General features: G+C 41.1%; 1 protein-coding gene across 3 annotated transcripts; it reads left to right on the plus strand.

Moving 5' to 3' along the window:
- The first annotated feature begins 899 nt into the window (after window positions 1–899).
- Window positions 900–19,179, plus strand: LOC128667199 (zinc finger protein OZF-like). 3 transcript variants are annotated; one of them, XM_053722130.1, is made up of 5 exons: window positions 900–937; window positions 8,328–8,462; window positions 9,124–9,250; window positions 16,009–16,119; window positions 17,935–19,179. In XM_053722130.1, exons 2-5 carry the CDS (start codon window positions 8,352–8,354, stop codon window positions 19,068–19,070), a joined length of 1,485 nt encoding a protein of 494 aa, XP_053578105.1. In that variant the 5' UTR covers window positions 900–937; window positions 8,328–8,351; the 3' UTR covers window positions 19,071–19,179. The 3 variants fall into 3 exon arrangements, with proteins under 3 accessions (XP_053578105.1, XP_053578104.1, XP_053578103.1); XM_053722129.1 differs by having other exon boundaries at window positions 918–1,034; XM_053722128.1 differs by lacking the exon at window positions 900–937 and having other exon boundaries at window positions 7,961–8,462.
- Window positions 19,180–20,939: the final 1,760 nt, after the last annotated feature.

Raw genomic sequence — 20,939 nt, forward strand, 5'->3', positions numbered from 1 at the left:
TTTAGGGGAACAAAGCAGGTATTAAACACATTAGCAGGATTTGACCTGGCCGGTTAGTTTTGCAAGTGATAATTGTAGGGGCAAAATATAATTTACTGTAAGGGGTTAAAAAAAATGTCCCCGGATTTCATTTTAAAAATCTGGTCACCTTACTCAAGGGTGGTCTAGATTCTATGCAAACTAATAAACAGGGAATACAGACAGCATACTGCAGTACTCATTGTCTTCTTACAGGACAAGCTGTATTGGTACATTGCCAGAGGTGGTGTTCCTATCATCCAATCAGAAACAGTGCTGCAGTACATTTTAAGTAAAAAATAAATAAATAAAACTTTCTCAAACCCAATCACCTTTTGAGATTATTTTTACTTTGCTTGATGAGTTATATCTATATTGTCTCACAGAGTAAGTACAGTAATATAGAAAATATAGGGAGCGCGCCTATCAGTAAAGATTGCCTAGCAACTGTTACTTTTTTAGCCAATCGATTTTTCCGTTTGGTCACTTTGATGACGTCACCGCTCATCTGTGAATCCAATTGTTTGAAGCTGCATGGTTCTCATCTATATAAACAATCTAACCCACAAAATATTACAAGCAGCGCTGACGTCAGAATATTGGCCAATCATAAAAATCGATCAGATAGACACCTGTTGCTAGGCAGAATTTATGACAAAGCGCGTTCCCATACTATTATTCTGTATTAGATTCCTAAGCAGAGGATAATGGAAACCGCAACAAAAATGTATAAAGAAGGTGACTCGGATTAACTGAACTCACCACCCAGTTATGTGCTATTCATTTAATTTAAACGATGGGATTTGTAGTGTTCAGTTTATAACAATAACGGTTTTCTGACAGAAGAAGGGCTTCGTTTAAATTTCACTTCCGGTTAAATACGTCACTTCCGGTCGTCTATACAAGGCTGCTACACACGGTTATTATTACTATATTTATACATTGTATCGGGGACGCAGCGTTGTGACTATTAGGCACTTGCACAACCTATAGAGTCTGAAGCGAAGTGGCTCTGTGTAAGGAACTGGGGGCTGCAGAAGGTTTTTTTTGTTTCTTTTGTTTCTTTGAGGGAACATATACAGACTACAGTGTGTCAGGCAGAGGGCTGAGATGGAGTGGGGGTGGTAAGGCAGAGGGGCTGAGATGGAGTGCAGGAGGTGTGTGAGGCAGAGGGGCTGAAATGGAGTGCAGGGGGTGTGTGAGGCAGAGGGGCTGAAATGGAGTGCAGGGGGTGTGTGAGGCAGAGGGGCTGAAATGGAGTGCAGGGGGTGTGTGAGGCAGAGGGGCTGAAATGGAGTGCATGGGGTGTGTGAGGCAGAGGGGCTGAGATGGAGTGCAGGGGGTGTGTGAGGCAGAGGGGCTGAAATGGAGTGCATGGGGTGTGTGAGGCAGAGGGGCTGAGATGGAGTGCAGGGGGTGTGTGAGGCAGAGGGGCTGAAATGGAGTGCAGGGGGTGTGTGAGGCAGAGGGGCTGAAATGGAGTGCAGGGGGTGTGTGAGGCAGAGGGGCTGAACACGCATTGAGGCAGAGGGGCTGAAATGGAGTGCAGGGGGTGTGTGAGGCAGAGGGGCTGAAATGGAGTGCAGGGGGTGTGTGAGGCAGAGGGGCTGAGATGGAGTGCAGGGGGTGTGTGAGGCAGAGGGGCTGAGATGGAGTGCAGGGGGTGTGTGAGGCAGAGGGGCTGAGATGGAGTGCAGGGGGGGTGAGGCAGAGGGGCTGAGATGGAGTGCAGGGGGTGTGTGAGGCAGAGGGGCTGAAATGGAGTGCAGGGGGTGTGTGAGGCAGAGGGGCTGAGATGGAGTGCAGGGGGTGTGTGAGGCAGAGGGGCTGAGATGGAGTGCAGGGGCCTGTGAGGCAGAGGGGCTGAGATGGAGGGCAGGAGTGTGTGAGAGGCTGAGATGGAGTGCAGGGGAGGTGAGGCAGAGGGGCTGAGATGGAGTGCAGGGGGCTGTGAGGCAGAGGGGCTGAGATGGAGGGCAGGAGTGTGTGAGAGGCTGAGATGGAGTGCAGGGGCCAGGGGGTGTGTGAGGCAGAGGGGCTAAGATGGAGTGCAGGGGGGGGGTGTGTGAGGCAGAGGGGCTGAGATGGAGTGCAGGAGGGGGTGTGAGATGGAGAGCAATAATGCATGACTGGGAGCTAGCTGAACACATATGGTAAGCATGTGTGTAGCAGTGACGTGCGGTGGGGTCAGAGGCTGGTGAGGCAGAGAGGTTAAACACATAATCAAACCGGTACTCCTAAACCACTCCAGATGAGCATGAGACACAAATACCTGAATCCCTGGCCAGGCCTTAAAGATTTGATTATGTTTTTAACCTCTCTGCAGGGTTTAATAGAAAATTTTCTATTAAACCCTGCAGAGAGGTTAAACACATAATCAAACCGGTTCTCCTAAACCACTACAGATGAGCATGAGACACAAATACCTCAATCATTGGCCAGCCCTTAGAAAAATGTGATTATGTGTTTAACTTCTCTGCAGGGTTTAATAGAAGAATGAATCTGACAATTGGATACTACAGTCACCCACCCTGAGTATTATTTTCTTTGATATAACTTTTGTGTAAAAAATTTTGTTTTCTTCTATCTTGCTGCTGTCAAGCCTGCCATTTTGTGAGATTTAGACTTAGCAGTAGAATTTGCAGATAATGTTGTTGTTTACTTGAGGAGGTAGTGGTACAAATCTTTTTAAATATTTTATTTCTTTTGTGGACAGAGGGAAGAATGGGAAGAATGACAAATTTCCTAATGAGCTTTAATACCAGTTTGATTATGTGTTTAACTTCTCTGCAGGGTTTAATAGAAAATCTTGCTATTTTATGTGATTGTGTCAGCCAGCAAGACCATGAAATACTTGATAATAATTTACCAAGTATTTCACTGTCTTGCTGGATGACACAATCACATAAAATGGCAAGATTTTCTATTAAACCCTGCAGATGAGTTAAACACATAATCAAACCTGACTTACTCCCATATGTATAAACCATATCCACAGTTCTTAGCAGAGAGCATACAAAACTGAAAAATAATAGAAGAATGTAGAACACACCTGTGGGGTGTATATATATATATATATATATATATATATATATATATATATATATATATATATATATATATATATATATATATATAAATCAGCAACAACAGAAATCAGAATTTACAGACAGAAGGACTGACAAACATTTTTGCAGAAACAAAATAAACTTGAAATACCATAAAATATAATTACAGTATATCTACAAAAGCATATATTATATACTTTTACACAGGATGCAAAATACACATAGAAACACAAGCCACACCTTTACAGATAAAACATAGATAAACTCATATGCAATTCACAATACATTATACATATAGTATCTATACATGACAAACAGATGCAAAACCTTATACACAAAAGACATGCAACAGCTGTACACATGGCACAGAATTCATATGTAAAATAGAAGATCACACCTACACTCACACACTCCCAGCTAAATTTAGACTACAGCATTCTGATTCTTTTTATTTATTTTGACCCCCCAACCCAATGTCAGTCTCTCACCCTTCATCGGAGTCTCCCTTGCATGGGCTTGAATGTTCACAAACAGGAGCTTCTTCCCCCTGTTCAGACACTGCCTGCTGTTCGATGCTGCACTCTCTCAGACAGTCACAGACAGGGCACTGCCACTGAGAGTGCAGGGACACTGCACATTGAAGACACACACACAGACATGCAGACACACACAGACATGCAGACACACACAGTCCACACACAAAGATACACACATGGACAAGCACACACACAAAGATACACACATGGACAAGCACAAACAGGTATACACACACAGGTATACACAGTCACACACAAATACAGACCCACACTACACATACATGAAGGCACATACACACATAGACACATATAAACACATACAGAAACATGCACACAGACACAAAGGCATATACACAACATTTAAACATGCATACAAACACATACATGTACATTTTGCCATTTTGCTATATGTTACATTTCATGCAGCATAGAGATCTAGAGCACAATGAAAAAACACATGCACTAATATTTAGCCATGCAGTTTATTTAACCCTGCTCCTGCTCTGGAATGCATTCTTATCACAGACGCCTGCTCTGGAATGCATTCTTAGCACAGACGCTGTAAATCAGTGTTTTTCAACCAGTGTGCCGTGGCACACTAGTGTGCCGTGAGAGATCCTCAGGTGTGCCACGGCAGACTGACAACAGTGTGACATATTTTTTAAACTTTGCTTGTTTTTTACTCCCAGTGCAGGGGTAGTTTGTAGGAGGCATGGCATAACAGCACAATACATACAGTATGTGTGTGTTTGTGTGTATGTGTATATATATATGCTGTATTAGGCTACAATGTGTTATTTTTTTTAACATTTTGGGATGGTGGTGTGCCACAGGATTTTTTAATGTAAAAAAGTGTGCCACGGCAAAAAAAAGGTTAAAAATCACTGCTGTAAATAACACTGGGCAGACCCTATCTTTACACTGCCCTGCTAACTGTGTTCAAGCTGTCAAGAGGGTTGCTGGTCTGAATAAAAATGATGATTGCACATTATTTTACAGGCTTCTGACTCAGAGCAAAACAATACTCACTGCCTGGGTGCTGGGATTGGGATCATGCCGTTTGGGTGGACTGCTCACATCAATCAAACAGATGCAGCAGTCAGTCAACAAGCCGCTCACTCCCTGATCTTTCCTTACAGTGTGTCACTCTTTGAACTCAATTGGCTCAGTCTGGCTGGAGAACCAAGTAAATTAATATGAGCACAATCGGACCAGTGTGGGAATTTCTAATAGAGGAAGCAACAGGGCGATAGTTCATAGTTACTGGCTGCTTGTAATACGCAACAAGCTGAAGCCAGAGTCAGTACTGTAATAGCTTAAAAACTTCTGAGTCCCTCAGTCAGTCCCCACTCCTCCAGGCAGCACAGAGCCACTACGGTAGCGCATGCCACACAGTCCTGTCCAGGCTCAGGACAAACAGTAGCTCAGCAACTCCCCGGCTCCACAACACTGAGTCGCTTCCCGCCAGTCTGTCTCTCTGCGCGCGCGGTCACATGACCCACCTGTCATTCAGCAGCCCAGCAGGCACGCCTCCCCACAGTGCTGCTGAATGCTGATTGGGTCAAGTGAACTAGCTCATCATGGAGGCGGTTTTGAGAACCGCCTCCATTGGAGCTTGTAGAGGGCCCGGCGAGTCACCAGTAGGTGGCGCAGCAGCTAAGTGAGCAGACTCAACATGTTGCGCAATTAAATGGATGGCAGCGGACTGGCTCACTGCCTCCTAATTGCGCAACATTGGATGTTGCTTCACTTTTTCAGCGCAAGCGCACAACACAGTATACGTTCAACGCACATTACAGTTACTACTGGAAATATTAATAAAATAAAAACCACTTTTTTTTTTTATTAAATATTATTTTAAATCTTTTTTTTCCCTCATTGGACAGGGTAGGCACTGCCTCCCCTGCCTCCTATTACTGCACGTCACTGGTGTGTAGCCACCAATCACCAACCAGCTCCCAGTAGTGCTTTGCTGCTCTGGTGCTGGCTTTGAAGGGAAGTAAACTCTTTGAGATTCCTATATGAAATGCTTAAAGGGACACTGAACCCAAAATTTTTCTTTTGTGATTCAGATAGAGCATGCATTTTAAGCAACTTTCTAATTTACTCCTATTATCAAATTTTCTTCATTCTTTTGTTATGTTTATTTGCAAAGCAAGAATGTAAGCTTAGATGCCGGCCCATTTTTGGTGAACAAACTGGGTTGTCCTTGCTGATTGGACAGCACCAATAAACAAGTGCTGTCCATGGTCCTGAACCAAAAATTTGCTGGCTCCTTAGCTTAGATGCCTCCTTTTTCAAATAAAGATAGCAAGAGAACGAAGAAAAATTGATAATAGGAGTAAATTAGAAAGATGCTTAAAATTGCATGGTCTATCTGAATCATGAAAGAAAAAAATTTGGGTTCAGTGTCCCTTTAAGTGTAGTAAAACAACTTTGCTGTATTCTTTCTTTCCTCCTTTTTCTGGATTTTCCAGTGCTGAAAACTGAAAGAGCACATAACAGGCTGCACAAGTCTAACCTGACAACATATCTAACCCCAGTTTGCAGGTTTATTTTTTTTGCTGCTGAACCTAAACAATGGGGATTTGCAAACAACTCTGGTCTGGATTGGTTTCTTTAAATATGGAAAGTGGTCGGTGGAGTTTACCATTGAAACATAGTAGCTGCTGATCTGTTCTGATAACATTTAGACTCTGCTGCTATGTTAATGTATTGGAAGTCTGCAGAAATATGTAATTATTAGGTATTTTCTGTCCCTTTAACACCTTTGTGTTAATGTAAACACTTGTTATAAAAGTGAAATAAGGCGACTGTCAATGCGATCATGTGATTTCAAGGCCGGGATCAGATAATGAGGCACTGACTACACTGCTATGCACGCCCCAGGACGATTTTTGACTGCGTCAAATGGGGAAGCTGCAGGGTGCCATATAAGGTAGGCCATTCTATGGCGTCCTAACAACGTTAAAGTAAAGTTCAGCGTTGTTAGGAAGGCATGGAACGTCCTAACGGCGTGAAGGGGTTAATGCTTTTAACCCCTTGGCAGGAGTTAAAGTGAAGGTCCATTTTGATGAATTAGTGCCCAGTTTTTAATAAACCTATTAAAAACAAGGGTACTTTAATTCATCAAAATTGACATTTCACTGTTTTCTTCAAAAACTTACCTTTTAATCCTGGCAGCCGCTCCAGCACGTCCTCCGCCCGTCGCAAGCCGTCTTCCCGGGTCCAAAATGACGAATCCGGCTTCCTCCAATCACAGCGTAGCATCAGGCCAAGATTCCCCCCCAAGATTGGAGGAAGCCGGATTCATCATTTCTGACGTCTGCAGAGGCTTCCGACGGCCGGGGAATCGCTGGAGTGGCATTCTGGATTAAAAAGATAAGTTTTTGAAGAAAACAGTGAAATGTCAATTTTGATGAATTAAAGTGCCCTAGGTTTATTAAAAACCGGGCACTCATTCATCAAAATGGACCTTCACTTTAAACACACAGTTCTCTGCAAGCAAATGTGCGATAATAAAACACTTTAATAACACTGAACGTTTTCTTTTCACACTTTTATGTCACTTTAATATCTGCTGTTATAATTTATCAGTGGCCGAGTAAAACCTAAAGCGTGTGTGTGTTTATCATTTTGAGACCTCTTTGGAGTGGAAAATGCTAAACAAGTAGAATTACAATTTATTATTTAAAGTGCCAGTCAATGTTCAAATGAATGTTAAATAATTCTGTACTTTGGGCAGAATTGTATAACATTAATCTAGCGACACCTGCAAAAAAGAAAAGGATTTTAAAGATTTAACCCTCAAACCCGGACTTGTGTTACCTTCCTCGCCAGCCTCTTCTCGTTTCTTGAACTGCACGCCAAAGGCGCTTTGTCTAATCACAGTGCAATCGGCCACGCCGTTGAACAACATGTAGCGCACTCCAGTGCTGGTTATCAGCCGACAGCTTTACCCAGCGCAGGAGCGCTCTACATGTTGTTCAACGGCGTGACCTGATGAAGCAGTGTTAAAGAAACCAAAGGAGCAGAAGAGGCTGGCGAGGAAGATAAGGTAAGTACGGGGTTGGGGGGGGGGGGTAAATCTTTAAAATCCTTTTTCTCTTTTGCAAGTGTCTCTAGGTTAATGTTACATAACATAGTGCAGAATTGTGTAACATTAATTTGAACGTTGACTGGCTCTTTATTATAGTTAAAGGGACAGTCTAGTCCAAAATAAACTTTCATGATTCAGATAGAGAATGTAATTTTAAACAATTTTCCAATTTACTTTTATCACCAATTTTGCTTTGTTCTCTTGGTATTCTTAGTTAAAAGCTAAACCTAGGAGGTTCATCTGTTAATTTCTTAGACCTTGAAGGCTGCCTTTTTCAGAATGCATTTTAACAGTTTTTCACCACTAGAGGATGTTAGTTCATGTGTGTCATATAGATAACATTGAGCTCACGCACGTGGAGTTACCTGGGAGCCAGCACTGATTGGCTAAAATACAAGTCTGTCAAAAGAACTGAAATAAGGGGGCAGTCTGTGTAGAGGCTTAGATACAACGTAATGACAGAGGTAAAACATATATTAATATAACTGTTGTCTATGCAAAACTGGGGAATGGGTAATAAAGGGATTATCTATATTTTAAAACAATACAGATTCTGGTGTAGACTGTCCCTTTAACCAGTTTTAATGCATCCTCTTTATTTTTCAGGTCACTTAAACAGAGACACATCTGATGCTAAAGCTTTACAGAGACCTCGTAAGAGAAAATATTATTTCTTGGGGCATCAGACTTAATCACAGGATGAACAACAAAGTCACTGAATATATTATAACTTTTGGAGAAGTGAGTAACATAATTATATCACACACAAGTGAGAAAAACAGCCAACCAAACCAACATGATCTTTCTTTCTCTCTCTCTCTCTCTCTATCTCTCTCTCTATCTCTCTCTCTATCTCTCTCTCTCTCTATCTCTCTCTCTATCTCTCTCTCTATCTCTCTCTTTATCTCTCTCTTTATCTCTCTCTTTATCTCTCTCTTTATCTCTCTCTTTATCTCTCTCTTTATCTCTCTCTTTATCTCTCTCTTTATCTCTCTCTTTATCTCTCTCTTTATCTCTCTCTTTATCTCTCTCTTTATCTCTCTCTTTATCTCTCTCTTTATCTCTCTCTTTATCTCTCTCTCTCTCCTTCTTTATCTCCCTCTCTCTCTCTTTCTCTCTCTCTCTCTCTCTCTCTGTCTTTCTCTCCTTCTTTCTTTTTCTCTTTCTTTTTATTTTTCTCTCTCTCTTTCTTTCTCTCTCGGCACAAGCACAGTATAATTAATATTCCAAAAAATACAGCTCATTGGCTACATATCTTGGGCAAATATTTCAGAGACAGATATCATTTGACAACAAGAAAAAAAAAATATAGATAAAAAATGCAGATCCTCTCTCTATATAACAGACCCTAACATGCTGGTCCTTTTTTTTTTTTTTTTTTTACTCTAATCTTCATTTTCAGGAACAATCTGAGTTTGATGAAGTTGCAGTTTACTTCTCAAAGGAAGAGTGGGATATATTAAATGAAGAGCAAAAGGAACTTTACAGATACGTGATGGTGGAAAATTATCAGACTCTCAAGTCTTTGGGTGAGAATTACTGGCTGATAATGATTATCCTAAATAATGTGAATTAAAAGAGAAAAAATAAACGATTGGTTGATTCAGGAAACCAAAATGGTGCTTTTTTGAGTATAATGTTGGAGCAAATCTGCCAAGAAGTGTAGCTCATTTTTTTTTTTTACTTTTTCTATTTTTAAGTGAATATTTGCATAGGGAGTCATTGAAACATTAACTTTGATAGAGGGAATTATCTCTTTTGAATTAAGCTTTATGTGCTTCTCCAACTAGTGGTGATCAACATGCCTATCATGCTCTATTACCATATGAAGGCAGATCGCCAATCGTTACAGAGAGTGACACAGATAGTGTCACTCTCTGTAACAATGATCGTTGGTGCCGAGTGAAAGCTATGGGAAGGAGGGAGGTAAATGGATCGGCCCAGTTGTGGGGTTCCCTACACTACAGAAAATATGAGGCTGGGGAGAGGGATGGATGGCTTCCTACACTATGTCACAAAATCAGGGGTAGAGGGGACCCTATGCTACAGAAAAAAGAGATCTTATAGGGGTAAGGGTTGCCACTACACAATAAAAAATAAAGCAAAAATAAACAAAATATGTAACAAATATGGCGGGGGGGAGGGAAAGAGAGCTTTTGGGAGGGTGGATCAGGGAGGGTTGAGGCAGGGTCCCTACCCAAAAAAAAAAAAAAAAATTAAAATACAAACAAACCCTAAACTGCATACTGGCAGACTGTTTGCCAGTACATAAACTGGTGGTGACCAGTAGGGGGGTGAGGGAGGGAAGAGAGGTATTTGGAAGGGATCATGTAGATTTCAGAGTGTTGGTAGGGTAATCTCTACACTACAGCACAAAGTAACCTTACAAGCTAACTGGTTAACCCTTCATTGCCAGTAATTTCAGACATACAGTACGCAGCTGCAATTAGCGGCCTTCTAATTGCCAAAAAGGAATTGCAAAGACATGTATGTCTGCTGTTTCTGAATAAAGGGGACCACAGGGAAGCTTTTACAACCATTTGTTTTATGACTGCAGTAGTTGCGTGTTAATGATTTCAGTGAGAAACCTAAAGTTTCCGAAATAGTTAATGATTTTTCTTTCCTAAGATATGGTGAGTCCACGGCTTTATCAATTACTGTTGGGAATATCACTCCTGGCCAGCAGGAGGAGGCAAAGACCACCACAGCAAAGCTGTTAAGTAATACTTCCCTTCTCACAACGCCCAGTCATTCTCTTTGCCTTGATGCATGGAGGAGGTGAAGTTTTAGTGTCTGAGGAAAATTGGATTTATTTTACTTCAAGCAAGATTTTAACTAGTTTAGAAAGCCAGAGTAGGTTTACTCTGGGTGTAGCCGTACTCCACATTAGTCTCTTTTTTTTTTTCCCCACAGGTCTCTGTAAGGAGTGGCTCGGATGAGCTGTCCTCCTGCCGGACAGCTAGATGTGCGGGTAAGTGCTTTTTGTCTTCTGGGGCTAGGAGGCTGGCACTGCAGGGGTTAAGGACTCTAATTGCACTTTATGTGGGACACAATATCCTTTATGAAGGATGTTTACTGGCAGTGGGTAGGCACTACTTTGAATGTGACCATGGAGACTTTAGGGTTAACCTCCTTCTATGGCATCACATGCAGTGCCCTGCGGTTCCTCTCAATCTCCTGGAGGAGTGTATTTGCCTGCAGATTTTGCAACTCGAGTATCCTCTGCGGTATCTGTAGCTGTATCTGCTTTTCCTTTCTTATAGGGAAATGCAAGAGGACATTTGAAGATTCAGATAGTAAGGTTTCTGCTCCTCTTGCTGCTATACTGGTTACTCTCTCATCTAAGTCTGGTGAGGAGAATTTGCCGGTCGTTTCTGAGGGTGAAATCTCAGATTCAGACAGTATAATTCCTTCATCTAATGTCCCTGTCGTTATCAACCCTTGGACGTTTTGTAAACTTTATCATTTTTACGATGTTCCTTCCTATGAGGAAGTGTTTCTGATATACAAATTGTCACAGGAAAGGAGTAGCTAGGGATACCTGTCTCCCCGTCTTCCGTCCTGTAATGGATTTTCCTGTCACTTACACCATAGTGCATGTTGCCTTAAGTAGAAGGGAGTTTTTCTACTATGGCTCAGAAAATTTCGATCCCTAGAGAGTATAGCTGCTCCTGGGGCTTAGTGGAACAGCCTAGGCTTTATAGTTCTGCAGTTGCATGTTCAATATTTCATGTTTCCTCCAAATCCACAAGGATGAGACCTTGTTTGGACTTGGTCTGGCAGAATTATTCTCTGACTTTACGGGTGAAAAAAAGGTTTTTCTACCACTCATGTCTTTTGGAGTCTAATCTAAGATTTCCTCCCAGGGGAAGATTTCTCCTTTTAGAGTATCTACAATCCAGGTATGATGAGAGACATTCCTTCAACTGGGTTCAGGACCTTCCTCTCTGGGAGTGATAGTTCCAGTCCCTGTCTGAGAACGGGATCTAGGGATTTATCAGGTTCTGACCTTCAAAGTAGTATAGATTATCCTTTGTTTTAAGAGGGCCTGTTCATAACGAACATAGACCTGAAGGATATGTATTTATTGTTCCCATGATTCAGCATCTTCTCAAGTTTCTGAGTTTTGTCATCCTAGTAAGACTTTTAGGTCTTGGGTTATTGCAAGGGTGCTTTTCTGGACAATATATGGTTCAGGTGTCATCCTTCATTCAAGCAACCTCTCTTTCAAGAGATCTTGTCCAATCTTCTTTCCCATGGATGGGAAATTAATCTGGAGAAGAGTTCCCTTGTTCTATCTACAAGGATGATTTGTTTGGGGACCTTCATAGATTCTCTATCTAGGAGAAGATTTCTAACAGAGGTCAGATAATCAAGGATTTATTCATTTTCCTTTCTCTGCAGTCCACTGTCCGGCCAACAGCAAGTTCTAGTGGTCCGGTAGATAGATTAGCCATCTTGCAGCCAGAAAGTTGGGAGTTTGAATCTAGCTGCAGTTGATATTCCTTCACTTTTCAGTGACTCAATGTATGGAGGGAATTGGTCTGATGGTTGCCATGGACATCCATTCCCTTTGCTAGTTTCCATAAAATGCAGAACATTCAGATCTGTCTCAGAGGATAGATCTAGATCAGTCAACAAGAGTCTCTCCCATAGTGGATTTTCAGAAGTATCTGGGAAGCAGTCTGGGACTTGTTTAAGGCAAAGGGATTTTGGACTTGGAAGTGTCTGCTCTCCTCTTTAACATCTTGTAGTTAAGAGCGATTTACAATGCTCTGATGGCTTGGCCTCAGTCGTCCTACAATATTACCTCAATGGCTTGCATTAACTACCATGGAGGAACTCTGAGTTCCATAGCCATGTGGGAGGTGACTTGGATTGTTTAGTGGGAAGAAGCTCACAATTGCTGTCTGTCATCCACTTTCCAGGGGTGGACAATTGGGAATCGGACTTCTGAACAGACAGATATTTCATCCCGGGGAGTGGGCTCTCCATCAGAAGGTGTTCTCTAGGTAAACCCTTGTAGCGGGTCTCGGTACCCCAGACTGGGTATATCCGCTAAAGTCAGCTTCCTCCCACCAAACGCCAACATGAACCTCCACTGGATACCTCCTGCTATTAGCATAACGGCCGCTGCAAGTTGTTATAGCTACCCCCAAGAACATTAGTCAAGACTGAATGCTTGAGGGTCAAAATAGGAACTGCTTTATTGCACAGAAAACACAGCTTTTATACATTTCCAACAAAGGGGGGTAGTTACCACATAATCAATAGAAACAAATATTATACAATGAGACAAACATCGGACAATGGTTAGTTAAACAAGATTCTAATCACATCCTGACTTACAAAAGGACAATGGATGACTCACACCTAGACTAGATAACAGGGGGTCCCTTCATTAGAGCAGGAGGTTTCAATTAGCTCAAACATTCTGAGTCTGGGGGGGGGGGTGGTTGCAGCAGACAAAGCTGGATTGGGCTGTCACCTTATACTCCAACAAAACACAGGAATCTTCAGGGCCCTTCAGTTCTTAGAGTCTCTGGGAATTCATAGAAACAGGGTAAACCTGAATCCAGGGTAAAAGTACTCCAAATGTACCCTGGACACCCGCCTCCCAAATCATAGAATCCCCTCAAGTTCCAGGATCCATATTCGCTGTGAAGGAGGCTGGCCTGCATTTCTCTCTAAGTACAAAAGTAACTGAAGCTTCCGTTACAACCCTCAAATGGGGGGTTTCCGGAGTTGGCTTCTGAGGGTGTTTCGGCTGAACGCCAAGCTTCCAAGGTTCGGTTTATAGTCAAGTGATCTGCAGACCGCCCTGATAGATGTTCTGGCGGTTTTCTTGGGATTTCAGTCTTGCATACTTATTCCTTCTGTTTGCTCTCCTTCCACAAGTCATTGCTTGTATCAAACAGGAAAGAGCATCAGTGATTCTAATAGCCCCTGTGTGGCCTCACAGGATCTGGTTTGCAGAACTAGTGGACATGTCGTCTCTCCCACCTTGGAGACTGCCTCTGAGGAAGAACCTTCTGATTCAGGGTCCCTTCCTTTATCCAAATCTTGTTTCTCTGAAGCTGACTGCTTGGAGATTGAACGCTTAGTTTTGTCTAAGCGTGTTTTTTTCTGAGTCGGTCATTGAGACCATGATTCAGGCTCGCATGCCAGTTGCTAGAAAGATTTACCATAAGATATGGCGTAAATATCTTTATGGGTGTGAATCAAAGGGTTACTCCAGGAGTAGGGTCAGGATAACTAGGAATTTGGCTCTTCTCCAGAAAGGTCTGGAGAAGGGTTTGTCAGTCACTACCCTGAAGGGTCAGATTTCTGCATTATCTATTTTGCTACATAAGCGTCTGGTGGACGTGCCAGATGTGCAATCCTTTTGTCAGGCCCTGGTCAGAATCAGACCTGTGTTTAAGTCTGTTACTCCTCCTTGGAGCCTTAACCTTGTTCTTAAAGTTTTACAGAAGGCTTTGTTTGATCCTTCACATTCCATAGAAATTAAGTTGTTATCTTGGACGTTTTTGTTTTATTATTGCTATCTCTTTTGCTCAGAGAGTTTCGGAACTCTCAGCTTTGCAGTGTGATTCGCTTTATCTTATGTTTGTACTAAGTTAGATTTCCTTCCTAAAGTGGTTTCAGACATAAATATTACTCAGGAAATTGTTGTTCCTTCTCTATGTCCTAGTCCTTTTTCTCATGAAGAACGTTTGTTGCACAACTTGGTTGTTGTGCGTGTTTTTAAATTTTATTTACAGGCAACTAGGATTTTCGTCAGTCTTCTGCACTGTTTGTTTGTTTCTCTGGGAAACGTAAAGGTGAGAAAGCTTCTGCTACTTCTCTTTCTCTCTGGTTGAGAAGTATAATTAGTTTTGCTTATGAGACTGCTGGTCAGCAGCCTCCTGAGGGAATTACGGCTCATTCCACTAGGGCTGTCTCCTCTTCTTGGGCTTTCAAAAATGAAGCTTCTGTGTAACAGATTTGCAAGGCTGCAACTTGGTCCTCTTGCATACTTTTTCCAAATTTGATTATTTTGCCTCGGCTGAGGCTTCTTTTGGGAGAAAGGTTATTCAAGTGGTGGTGCTTTCTGTTTAGGTTCCCTGTCTTGTCCCTCCCTATTCATCTGTGTCCTCTAGCTTGGGTATTGGTTCCCAACAGTAATTGATGAAGCCGTAAACTAACCATATCTTAGGAAAGAAAAGAAAATTGATGCTTACCTGATACATTTATTTATTTCCGGATATGGTGAGTCCATGGCCCCGCCCTTTATTTCAAGACAGTTATTGTTTTACTAAACCTCAGGCACCTCTACACCATGTTTTAGTCCTTTTTTCTCCATTTCCCTTCGGTCGAATGACTGGGGGTTGTGGGAAGGGAAGTGATACTTAACAGCTTTGCTGTATTGCTCTTTGCCTCCTCCTGCTGGCCAGGAGTGATGTTCCTAACAGTAATTGTTGAAGCCGAGGACTCAGCATATCCGGAAATAAATAAATTCATCAGGTAAGCATAAATTTTCTTTTTTAGTATTTTTTTATTTGATCGCATTCGGCGGTCAAATAGGGGCATAAAATATACCAAATCGAGCCTAGATCCATACCTTGTTGTTTACTTTAAAAATATATATGTAGTTTTCATAGGTAAATAAAAAAAAAAATATATTTCTGTTTGAACAGAGTGATAGCAAAAATGCTAACAATTCTCTGGTACTTTTGGCAAGTTTTTATCTGAAATTCCTGGTAACATATAGGGAAAATTATTTTCTTTTTAACATCTCTATCACAGTGTAAAGGAGGTGTGTGTGTGTGTGTGTATATACAAAGCCAGGGAGTCTCATTATATTATAAAGAGAGAAAGCAGGAATGATTCAGCCCATAAAGGCAAAGTACTGTAGTGTTAGGACCTGTCAACATTGGGACACCTTGTAAGTTGGTGACTGGCTAAGCAGAATATGACCATATTGTGTGACTGCGATCCCAATTTAAATATATAAGTAAAGGTGATTTTTGCAGCAATTAGACAAGTTTTGTTTATTTGCAAGTGGATGTGAGCCGATACCATCTGTTTATGTAACTATTACATCTCATTGGGCTGCACAAGATTGTTTTTTAAGGTGTGCTAAACCTTGTGGATTTTTGTGTTTACGTATACGTGTATATGTATATTTGTTTAAAACCTTGAGTTTTTCATACGTGTAACCTAGATTTTGGACAAAGTTGCCAAGCCCTGAAGTAAACCATTTATTTATATATATATATATATATATATAATTTTTTTTTTTTTTTAGGACGTATAAACATGAAGCCGGCCCTTGTCTGGAAAATTGAACAAAAGGAAGAGCCGTATGTCAGTGTTCGCCAGCAGATTGAGAAGACACATCATATACTTGCGAGCACAGGTGAGAAAACATTCAGTGGTTTGTACAATGTAGCCACTTTAACTATAATATTGTGTTAGGTAAAAGTCAAGTGCATCTTAAATTAGAGGCATATTTTTCTCATGAATTAAAGCTCTCTAAATGGATAAACTGGTTTATTTTCAACTATTATCGCCATGAAAGATCACTATATAAAAGGTACAGTAAACTGTATATTTGTTTATTTTCTTTTTAAAGCATTGACATTTTTAGCACCCAGTGTCCTTCTTTTACTGCGCAAATACAAGTGTAACAAACAGCATTCCTGGCCGGGCACGCGCCTTTACCAGTATCTACTGGAATACTGTTATTTCACAAATGTCAGGGAGATGGAATCAATGACTGAGAGGCCCTGCTTACCATATACTCTTAAAAATATACTGCAAGTTAAAATACACAGTAGCAAAGTTGAAGATAAGGATATGAGGTAACTTGGTGGCTTAACTCTCTCTCAAAGTTGCTTAAATTCATAACCGACAATGAAAAATAAACAAATTAATATAGAAAGACAAACTAAGAGGTATTGTATAGACTTAGTGCGTAACAAATTTACCTTTAAGTTAGTTTGGTCACATAATTCAGACGAATGCAAAACTACTCAAGGTAACCAGTGTGCTGCTTTCACAATATGGGGAACATCTATTTCACATAACACAGCAGGAACACTGGAACTTAAACTCAACAAAAGCTGGAGCAAAATACCAGGTACAGGATAGGCAGGGGAATAACAAATAATACGGACAGGGAACAAGAGGGTACATCGTCAAGGTCAAAACAGCTCAGACAGATACAATATATATCCAAATTGTCAGCGTAATGCCTCAAGGAAACCTTAGTCAAACATGCAAAATCCAAATGATCAGGGAAGGGAAAATCTCAAGGATAACCAAGAGACAAATAGAGTTCCAAATTATCAGAATAAGGAAATGTCTAAGTACCAAGAATCATATAATACAATATAACATTATACAAGTTGTAAAGTACATGGCTAAAATACAGAAGCAGATTAAAAACAGAATTTAAATAGAAGCGCAGACTGCAAAAGCATAAAGGTTCCATAGAAACCCCAAACCACAGAACAGATGAGACTCTATACACAAGTCTAGAGCACATTACACAAGGCTACAGCACAATACACAGCACAGTACACAAGGCTCAGAATACTAGACTAAAACACAATACACAAGATTTAGAATACAAAACTACATCACAATACACAAGACTCAGAAAACAAAACTACATCACAATACACAAGTCTCAGACCGCAAAACTACAGCACAAGACTCAGACCGCAAAATTACAGCACAGTACATAAGACTCAGAACACATAACTACACACACACAGAGGCAAAGGCATATATTGAGGCTGTTATAGGCGTATATTGAGGCGGTTTGAAAAACTATGCGTTTCTTGTAGAGCTCTCAGTATTGTGACCTATCATAGCCACTTCCTGAAGTTCCTCCAAGAATATGATTATTCTTAAAAGTACAGTAAACATCTTATGATTACATTTTTCTACAGTCTTTTATTAGATTAACGTGTTAGCAGAGCCTGCTTGTTATTAGAACAGATTAACACCCACCACTCTCCTTACTTAGAGGAGCCAATCAGGGCTTTCATCTGAAGGGAAAATAGCTCTGCTGTGGTATATTTGTCTGCCTTCTTATTTTTTTATTTAACTCTAATAAGGTGACAAATACATACTCTTCCCTCACTGCCTGCTGGTATTGCAGTATAGCTGCATAATTTAGATATAATAAGAGTATATTCTAATTTTAATGTGTTTCCCTTAACAGAAGGATTCGTGAACAATAACCCGTATGGAAGACATTGCGAAATTACTTATACAAAGAAACACAACAAGGAACCCACCACAGCAGCACTGGAAATTCGCACAAACATTTCAGTAAATAATTATAATTATGGCAAAGTCGCTGCTAACACACTCTATTATAATTCTCAAGAATTCTTGCAAACTATTCACAGAGGTAAAAAAATGTTTGCGTGTCCTGACTGCGGCAAATGTTTCAGTATAAACGCACAGCTCCTTGTACATCAGCGGATTCACACTGGAGAGAAACCTTTTGCCTGCCCGGAATGTGGGAAACGTTTCAACCAAAAATCCAATCTTGTCTCTCATCAGAAAATTCATCGAGGTGAAAAGCCTTTTGCGTGTTCTCAGTGCGGGGGATGTTTTACTAGTAAGGCCTATCTATTTGCGCATCAAAGACTTCACACCGGTGATAAACCGTTTGCCTGTGCGGATTGTGGGAAATGTTTTAATTTGAGATCACATCTTGTCATTCATGAGAGAATTCACACAGGAGAAAAACCATTTTCATGCCCAGATTGTGGGAAAGGTTTTACCAACAAAACTGATATGGTTAAACATCAACGGGTTCATACCGGCGAAAAACCTTTCGTATGTGAGGATTGTGGGAAAACGTTTACCCTGAAATCTCAACTTCATATACATAACAAGCTTCACACAGGAGATAAACCCTTTGTGTGCGTTGAATGTGGAAAAACATTTATTCAGAAAGCGCATCTTCTCACGCATCAGGAAATGCACACTGGAGAAAAACGATTTGCTTGTTTAGAATGCGGAAAATGTTTTGCCACTAACACGTATCTTGTTATACACCAAAAAATCCACGCTGGGGAAAAACTATATATATGTTCTGATTGTGGGAAAAGCTTTGCTAACAAAAACGACCTCGGAAAACATCGACGAACTCATACTGGAGAAAAACCATTTTTATGCTCGGATTGCGGTAAAAGTTTTACCCAAAAATCGCACCTTCTTAGACATCAAAAAACACATCTAAATAAGCAACCATCAGCGTGCCCTTCATGTGAAAAATATTTTTATAAAAAAATAGATCTCGTTAAACATCAAAGGCTCCATGTAGGAGAAAATGGTTTTGTGTGATTACGTCACGTGCTAGAACATTGTTTGCATATATTCTTGTTATATGCGAACAGTGTGGAACTTATTAGTATGTACGGAAATCATGACAATAAATTATTCATTTACATTTTCTGAGTGTCTTCTTGTTTACTTCCTTGTGCAATATTTTTCTTTGGATACTGAGTGCATGCATAATTATTTTAGGAACATATTTCATCATTGCTGAGCCACAAGGCGGAACATGCTGTGATCTGAGATGCTATCGCAGAAAATGCAGCATGTCTACAGAAACAAAGGGACACGTGCAGGAATTGTTAAAGTGATACTAAACCCATTTTTTTTCATGATTCAGATAGAGCAGCAATTTTAAGCAACTTTCTAATTTACTCCTATTATTTTTCTTCGTTCTCTTGCTATCTTTATTTAAAAAGCAGGAATGTAAAGCTTAGGAGCTGGCCCATTTTTAGTTCAGAAATTGGGTTAAGCTTGCTTATTGGTGGCTAAATGTAGTCACCAATAAGCAAGAGCTATCCAGGGTGCAGAACCTAAAATAGGCTCCTAAGCTTTACATTCCTGCTTTTTAAATAAAGATAGCAAGAGAATGAAAAAAAATAATAATAGGAGTAAATTAGAAAGTTGTTTAAAATCGCTGCTCTATCTGAATAATGAAATTGGGTTTAGTGTCCCTTTAACACTTTTTCGCTTTGCAGTGCTGCTCCACATCAGGCTGTGCTCTTTATCCCCTTAACGACAGAGGACGTGCAGGGTACGTCCTCAAAAAAAAAAAGGCAGTTAACGCCTGAGGACGCACCCTGCACGTCCTCAGTGTGGAAAGCAGCTGGAAGCGGTCCTGCTCGCTTCCAGCTGCTTTCTGGTTATTGCAGTGATGCCTCGATATGGAGGCATCCTGCAATAACCTTTTGAAGCCATCCGATGCAGAGAGAGCCACTCTGTGGCCTTCTCTGCACCGTAGATCGGTGGCTTACTTTGTTGGTGGGTGGGAGCAGGACTGGGAGGCGGGTGGCGGCCATTGATGGCCCTGGAGATGTGGAGGGGGGGCGGGATCGTGGGCGGAGATGTGGAGGGGGGCGCGCACGTGCACGGGAGGGAGCGGGTGGGAACCGCTACACTACAGAAAAAGTTGGAGTAAAAATAAAAAAAAAAAGAATAAAAAAGTAAAAAAAAAAAAAAAGATCAGGCATGTGGTGGGGGTTGGTCCGTGGGGGGGGGGGGGGGGGGGAGCTACACTACAGAAAAACAAACAAAAAAAAACTACTTTTTTTTTGCAAAATGCTGCCAGTACCCAAGATGGCCCCCAATAAGGCAGATGGGGAGGGTTAGAGAGCTGTTTTGGGGGGGGGGGATCAGGGAGGTTGGGGGCTAAGGGGGGATGCTACACCACAGCATATCTAAATATGCTAAAAAAATAATAAAAACCTTTTATTTTAGTACTGGCAGACTTTCTGCCAGTACTTCTTAAGATGGCGGGGACAATTGTGGGGGAGGGAAGGGAGCTGTTTGGGAGGGATCAGGGGTCTGATGTGTCAGGTGGGAGGCTGATCTCTAGACTAAAGCTAAAATTAACCCTGCAAGCTCCCTACAAACTACCTAATTAACCCCTTCACTGCTAGCCATAATACACATGTGATGCGCAGCAGCATTTAGCGGCCTTCTAATTACCAGAAAGCAACGCCAAAGTCATATATGTCTGCTATTTCTGAAGAAAGGGGATCCCAGAGTAGCATTTACAACCATTTATGCCATAATTGCACAAGCTGTTTGTAAATAATTTCAGTGAGAAACCTAAAATTGTGAAAAATTTAACGTTTTTTTTTTAAATTTAATCGCATTTGGAGGTAAAATGGTGGCATGAAATATACCAAAATGGGC

Source organism: Bombina bombina, chromosome 7 (genome assembly GCF_027579735.1).
Source record: "Bombina bombina isolate aBomBom1 chromosome 7, aBomBom1.pri, whole genome shotgun sequence".
In the NCBI taxonomy this organism is placed as follows: domain Eukaryota; kingdom Metazoa; phylum Chordata; class Amphibia; order Anura; family Bombinatoridae; genus Bombina; species Bombina bombina.